The 7,801-nt window shown below is 38.5% G+C and overlaps 1 protein-coding gene across 1 annotated transcript; it reads left to right on the forward strand.

Annotated features, from left to right (window-relative positions):
* Positions 1-2,510: 2,510 nt before the first annotated feature.
* On the forward strand, positions 2,511-4,594 carry LOC125277791 (claudin-20). Its single transcript, XM_048206294.1, has one exon. The coding sequence runs from the start codon at positions 2,511-2,513 to the stop codon at positions 3,372-3,374; it is 864 nt and encodes a 287-aa protein (XP_048062251.1). The 3' UTR covers positions 3,375-4,594.
* Positions 4,595-7,801: the final 3,207 nt, after the last annotated feature.

Here is a 7,801-nt window from a genome sequence, read left to right on the forward strand (position 1 = left end):
TTGTTTTAAGTTGCATCAGTGATTTAACAGACTTTAATTGCAGCGTACTAATATTTATAATTTAGTACTATTAAACTTTTGAGGTGTTTGTACAAAAATTATTCAGTTTTGTACAGTAATTGCTTCTGATGTATTTGGTAACACTTAAGTAATTACTAGTGGGTTACCATGATCTTCACTTTAGAATACTGATCCAAATAAGTAGTAGTTCCTTTAGAATTATATAGTAACTCTTGAATTCAAAAACCTCAAAAGTTTACAATGACTCAGTAGTTACTAGAGAGTTATCATGTTTCTCACTTTAGAATACTGATCCAAATAATTAGTAATTCGTTCTGAAGGATTTGGTAATACTTGAGTCATTACTAGTGGGTTACCATGATCTTCACTTTAGAATTACTTATACATTATACATTATTCACATTAATTATGAACCTGTATATACACACTATTACTTACCATTCATTAATCAGAGTTTCTCGTTAGTTAATAGCAGTTACTAGAGTGTTAATAATGCATTACTCATTTATTCATGTGTAGTTATTAATGAAGGATCAGTATTCTAAAGTGTTACCGAAAAATTTACTCAAGTAACAAAGTTAATGGTACTTACTGTCTACCATTGCAGAAATGCAGCAAAGCATAACATTATAATAATAAAGTCATATTACTGTGTCCTGTGTACATTATATAATGTTCTCAGATGTGTGGAATCAGATAAATTGTACACTGACACGCACACTATGAGTAGCACAAACACATTAAATGTGTTGTTTGGAGGGTTAACAAAGTAGTAAGTGAAAATCATATGTTTATATGAGATACTGCATGCTGTGTCAAGACTTGACGCAAAAAAGTGACATAAAAAGTGATGCTTGGAAAACAGTGTCAGAAATCGTGGCCATTCTGAATGAGTTCATGCATTAATAATAATTCATCTTGTTCAAGATATGTATTATGCACTGCTGCAATTTACATACAAACACTTTCCTCTGCTTTATGTCATAATTCTTAACAGCAATAAAACAGAAGAGAATATTAAAATAGAATGACCTCTCTTTTTTTTTTTTTTTTTTTTTACAGGCAATTCATTTCATTATTATCAGATCTTCAAAAGCCATGGCCAGTTGCGCAATAACATTAAAGAATCCTGCAGTAAGAATGGCTTCTAGTAAATAACAATGCGGTGACCTCCAGCAATAATATTGCTGTCTATGTGATCGTGGCATTACATAAGACTTAAACAACATAAACGTTCATTGTAGCTTATTTGAAGAAGTGTCTTTGTCCATTTAGCAGCTTTCTCTTGGTGTGGTTGAAAGAGTGACAGAGAATATGTTTCTTTGTAACAGTCCTGTAAGCAATTTCCTGCTTTGCTACTTATCAAAAATGAATCAAATCAGCAACCCAGTGCAGCCTGCCACATGTAATAGGAATTGATTTTCTGCTGCACATTGTTTTTTTTTATGGTAAAAAAAAATAATGTGTATTATCATTTTCATCACCTCGTCTTGCATATTACCTGAAATGACATTCCTTTTACTCTGTGTTCTCTGACTGACCTTCAAGTGAGGTGTCCAGCGGTACAGTGATTACTGATCACACGCTGAAATATCCAGTCACTCAAAAACAGGAACGTGTGGGGGTTCTTTCATAGGACACTGAAAAGCTTTGAGACATATGCTGGGTTGCCAAGGAGATGTTATTTGAAAAGAAAGAGGCAGTTTTACAGTAGTTTTGCCTGTTTTTTTCAGTCATTCTTTTTACATTCTCTTTTCTTCAGCAGCTAGAAGAAATCTCTTCAGAACTGCTCGACGCATATTGCGCACCAGTGAAAGGGTAAGTAAAGGTTTTTTTTGGTTGTTGAGAGATAAATGAAACAGAATGCACTCTAACAATGCACTTGTCTTGATCAATTCATGAGATTCATCACCATCTGAAGGACAACAAAAGATAGGAGTAATTTTCATTCCCTTTCTAATTTCCAAGCTGTCAAATGGTTTGCACAGATAAGGAAAAAAATCAATTAACTCCAACAAAACAGCCATGCCTGCCCAGATAATTGGCTAAATTTCTACCTTACAGCGGTCATGTGCCATTTTTATGTATTCTTGTAACAGCATCACCCATGCCAAAGGGTGTTTCTGCAGCAGTGAAGTCAAAAAACAATTAGCCTTTCAACAACGCTACAAAGTCACTTCCCCCAAAACGCTGACTGGTTCAGGGCGTACTAAAACATAAATGTCCCAAATAAGGATAGGGTGGGGAAAAAATTGCGGCTTTCCCTTCCAGTCATCAGACCCCGTTCCTCATCTGTCAGACCGTCACGCTTGTTCGCTCAGTTCAATTCTCATTCTGTTTTTTTATCGCAGCCTACCAGAGCCAGTGCGGAGGAATTATCTGCTGTCAGGTCCTGCGCCGGGCTGATAGGGAAACGCAGCGCACCGAGGGCCACTGCAAGGTGAGAGGGACGGCCGCAGGGGGAAGGGAACGAAAAGTCGGGACCGACGATGCCGTCTTCCACCATGCAGATGTTTGCGTTCATTCTGGCGTTACTGGGGGTCCTGAGTGCCACGGTGGCCACGCTGCTACCCAACTGGAAGGTGAGTGCAGATGTGGGCTCCAATATCATGACTGCCATCTCACAGATGCAGGGACTGTGGATGGACTGCACCTGGTACAGCACCGGAGTCTTCAGCTGCTCGCTTAAGTACTCGGTGCTGGCATTGCCGGCTTATCTTCAGACCGCACGCACCACTATGGTGCTTTCCTGCATGATGGCGACAATGGGACTCTGTCTGGCCGCCCTAGGGCTGAAATGTACTCGCTGGGGTGGCAGTTATCGCTCTAAGGGACACACGGCCATTTCCGCAGGGGCTTGCTTCATCATAGCAGGGATCCTGTGTCTGGTGCCCGCATCCTGGTTCACCAATGAGGTCATCACTACGTTTATGGACTCCAAAGTGCCCAAGAGCAGCAAGTATGAGCCAGGCGCAGCGGTGTACGTGGCATTTGTGTCGGCAGGATTCCTTTTAGCTGCGGGCGTAATCTTTTGCTTATCATGTCCTGGAAGGAGAGGCGGTCCATTAGATTCGGGCTCGTCCCACCCCGACAAGCCAAAAAAGCAGAAGCTGCGCCAGGAGCAGCCGACCCGCGACGAACAGAAACAACAGCACTGCGAACAGCAGAGTCAGACTGAACCACCGGAACGAGAGCAGTCGCATCGAGAGAAACTACACCAGGAAAAGCTACAAGCGGATGAGAAGTCGGTGCCGGACAGGATGATCCTGGAGAAGGACAAGCAGTACCAGTCTCCATCTCGAACCCGAATTCAAGATCCCAAGGCCGTCTATAGTCTGCACGACTATGTGTAAACAACTGTCGTCGACTCCAGGAGTATTTAAGGCATTCTTGATTATCAGACTGCCTTTCTTTGTGAGCGGCAAAAAGAGGAGGGGAAAAGCAGTGGAGCAGCAGGAGGAATAATGACTTTGATGCCGTTATCAACCCTTCTCATCTGTGCCTTCGCTTACAGCAAGTGAAACAGTGGAGGTATTTCCAAAGCCCCGGAACAGACAAACTAAGGATTGTGAATCCTCGGATACATGGTTTTACTGCAACTACAAGTAAAAAGGGGGCCAAATGGCGATGCATCATAAAAATGCAACATAAGAAAGGGGAATTTATGAAGATACTAATGTAAGGACAGTCCTAAAAGGTGCATTTGCTTACCAAAGGTTGGAAAAAATAAAGTTATTGTTAACCTATCATTTCATTACCTTGTCAAAGTAAAACGCAAACCCTTGAGAGCAATTTTATCAGCCTTTTGGTAGCTGGAACCATGTGTTATAAGCAAGTTTTAATTCAAAAGCTTGTATATGATCCATTAGGCAGTATGTGCATGCTGTTTGTAGATAATGCTGTTAATAATGCTGCAAAATGGCTTGCAGTTAGGGATAATCAGGCTTGCACCTGAGGATGCTTCACACCATCAGCTGTCCATTAAATGGTGCGTGTCCTTCAGAAAAGGGATTTTGACATGTCCAGTCCATATTTTTCAAAGAATGGTGATGGGGGGGAGGCACAGCGGCAGAGATCAGCTGAGGTAATGATGCTCTTTGCTTTTCCATTAGGTTCGCTACGGATGGGTGCACGCTGCTCATTTATTGTGAGCAGACACAGATCCACCAACACACACACATAAGCTTTCCCTCCCTCGTACTCTTGCTAGAAGGGTAATGGGGGCTTGCACCCAATCATCATGATGCTGTGCGTTGGTGTGTCTAGCCTGCAGGAAGTGCATTTGGTCCTGTTCTAGGGCAAACAGGACGCAGTAACACGCTGTTCACACTTTTGCCGAAAAGTAGAACCAAGGTGACAGAAATCTCAGCGGTGGCTTCAGACTCCCTCGCTGGGGAACAATTACACCTTTGGTCTACATCTCAATTCGGTCAAACCATGCACAGTATTTTCTGATTGCTATGCTGTTTTCACGTATAGTCAAGCCATTAAATGTATTTTCTAAGAGTCAGTGGAAGACAGCAATGTACAATATAATGTACAGTATTTGACTCAAGCTAATGCTAAGTGCCATTGTCTGTGCTTTTCTGTCATAATGATGGTCAAGGGCTCCTATTGTCTCTAGAGAGACGCCACTGCTTTTCATTTTTATCTCACATATAAGAATACATACTGTTCTTTGTGTTTGATACGCTTGTACAGACTGCTTTAAAAACTGACGCAAAGGCTGAGAGTGACAATGAATTAGAGCAGCAAAACAATGTCATTATGTGCCAATGGACCATGTCTTGCTTTATTGTGCATAGGTTTGATATAGTCACTGGGGTCCAAAAACCTGAGACCACTGGTAAAAAATGCTGCTATTTTGCATTACTGCTGCTATTTCCATTATATTTTTCATTATAATTTATATTATCAGCATAACAATTTGAGTGAAATTTGAATTTCTGATCACTAAACACTTACATAGAAATGTATTCTTTTTTTCATGATTTTTTTTAATGATTTTTATTTTTTTCTTTTAAAGTCTTACATCTTTATTTTCAGATTTAAATGACAAAAAATTCCTGATATCCATTATAGTCTCAGAACTTTGGACTGCACTGTAAAAAGTAGGTTACGCTCACACTGCAGTTGAATGTACTGTCATGTGACAAAGATGGGTTTTTATATACAGTATAACTGTTGTATAAAAAACTCATTCTTTGCTACATTTTCAATTCCTATCTTGCTTATTATTTTAATATGTGAATATTAAATATAAAAAAAGATTAATTAGATTTTTTGCAGAGGTATATTGGGATTGTGATTCTTGTGATTTTTAATCTAACGCAACTCATATTTTTTATTTACCTTATAAATTAACTTATTTACCCTTTGCTGTTAGAGAAATACATTTCTTTGGTAACACTTTACAATAAGGTCTCATTTGTTAACATTAATTAATGTATTAACTAACATTAACTAACAATGAGCTATACATTTGATAACAGTATTTATTCATCTTTGTTAACATTAGTTAATAATGAATAATTTTTATATAATAAAAATACAACTGTTCATTGTTTGTTCATGTTAGTTCACAGACTAATGTTAACAAATACAACTTTTGATTTTAATAATGTATTAGTAAATGTTGAAATTAACATTAACTAAGAGTAATACATGCTGAAGAAGCATTGTTCATTTCTTAGTCCAAGTTAATGTAACAAAATGTTAACAAAATGAAACTTTATTGTGAAGCATTACATAGAAAAAATATATTATGTTTTCTATGTATAATTATATATTAAATATATTGATGTTATGATGAACATGCCAGGGAAGGGTGTTTTCCACATGGGTCAGTTTAGGAGTCACCTGTGTCTGATATTGGTCACGTTTAAAATATAATGTGAACAGCTGCATATAAATTTGGAACTGGGTACTTTGGTTTGCAGTGTGAATGTTAACACATGTACATTACATTTGAGAGACAATGATGGACAAATACTTATATTTTACTAAAACCTCTTCTTCTATCATCATGACAGCGAATGTTGACTACAAGTTTTATAAGCCTGTGTTGGGTAAAGGTGAAAACCATTTGCCATAATATTATGTAGGCACAACAAACTGCTTTATTTCATTGAATTTTTTCATTTTGAATTCTCTATGACAAAATAAGGGCTTCATTCAGTCCATTTATAAGCTGATGTGTGGCCAGTAATCATATGGAACTATCAAATCCAATTAAAGCACATGCCTGTACAGCAGAACTTGTATGTTTGTTTTTGTCATGTACTGACTCAGTAAGTGCACACAGTAAGTGCAACACCACGGCATTATTCTCTAATTTCTGCTCATTTTCAGTTAATGTTCATATCAAGGATTTTTTGTACAACTGGCTCTTCTATTTCACATCATTCCCTCTTTGTTGTGAGCTCGTGATCTGATTGCAGATGCCTCCTTATAATGGGGGTGTGTGGTACGAGGTGTCTTGGTTGGCTGCACTGGCCAAGACTCATGCCTGTCCAAATGAGAATCTGCATACTCCTCTGTGAGTGAATCCAAGCATCAAATAAGCTCCATTTACACAGCTGACTGCCCATCACACAGTGTGGCCACTTTTTCACTAAGCATTCATGATTAAGCCAGGCACACTTCACACACCCCCTCTTGCTGATCAGACTAAGGTTAAATCAGCTGTCATATTCATCTGCTGCTTTACATGTGCTTTGTTTACACAGATGGAGACATTGTTTAATCTCGATCACGACACTGAAATTGATTCTACAATTCAAATGCTGAGAGTAAGAGACTCATCAAAAGAATAGAAGCTGTGCCGCATTGTGTTTATGAGCTCTTGGGATCAGCAATAGTGACATTCATTTTCCTACTGCATATCTTTATTCTTCTTACAAGGTACTAATGAATACAGTAAAGTTTGGTGTTGCATACTTTAAAAAGAAAAAAAAAACTCATCATAAATCAAATTTGAACCCTTAAAAGCTGCATTTCATATTTGATATGTGGTTTTCTAGGGCCTCATTTTACCCATAAACCTACCCATCTCCACCCCCTGGATTTGGATCCAACTCCTCCCACTTTACATATCCTAAACCTACCCGTCTCCGCCCCCCTGGATCTTGTGTGTTCTGCAGTGAGGGGCTACTGGGATTTAAGCAACTTACATTATTTATGGTAAATTGTTCTGAAAATGTGTGTATCAAGTATGATACAGCAGGTATTTTTATTTAAATCATCATTGTGCTGCATTGTATCATGATGTATTTTACTCACCACAATAAAAATGATCATAAAATCTTTTAATTATTAAATTCAATGAATTAAATCTTCATTTAGAATATTTTACTAAGATACATTTAGATATTTAACTGATAAAGGCCCACTGAAGTGTCTTGGAACTCGCAGCAATATTCAATGTGTTGACGTAATTTCAAATGAAACGGAAATGGAATATATCGAAAAGCCCCGCCCATTTTGTTTTTTTTAAACAGCCAATAGAGTTTTGTTTATATCACAGCTCGGCCAGAGCCACTGAGCTTGGTAAAGCTTTGGTTTCCTTCTAATCTCTAACCGTTTCTCCTCATAATCTCCTCAATATCGCTTTAAAATACAGCATTCTGTACAGAATTCAAATGGGTCTGATGCGTTTTGTGATCTGCGCCGATCTGCGCATATGATCCGCTCTGTGCTCTCTGGACCGGAGTAGACTGCTCGTGCTGCGGCAATACATGTGACACTAACGGGAAAACGGACTTCATTTGCATCAATGGAA

Source organism: Megalobrama amblycephala, linkage group LG11, assembly GCF_018812025.1.
Source record: "Megalobrama amblycephala isolate DHTTF-2021 linkage group LG11, ASM1881202v1, whole genome shotgun sequence".
Taxonomy (NCBI): domain Eukaryota; kingdom Metazoa; phylum Chordata; class Actinopteri; order Cypriniformes; family Xenocyprididae; genus Megalobrama; species Megalobrama amblycephala.

Excerpts from the sequence above, each read along its gene's own strand:
- LOC125277791 (XM_048206294.1), top strand. The coding sequence starts at position 2,511 with ATGCCGTCTTCCACCATGCAGATGTTTGCGTTCATTCTGGCGTTACTG.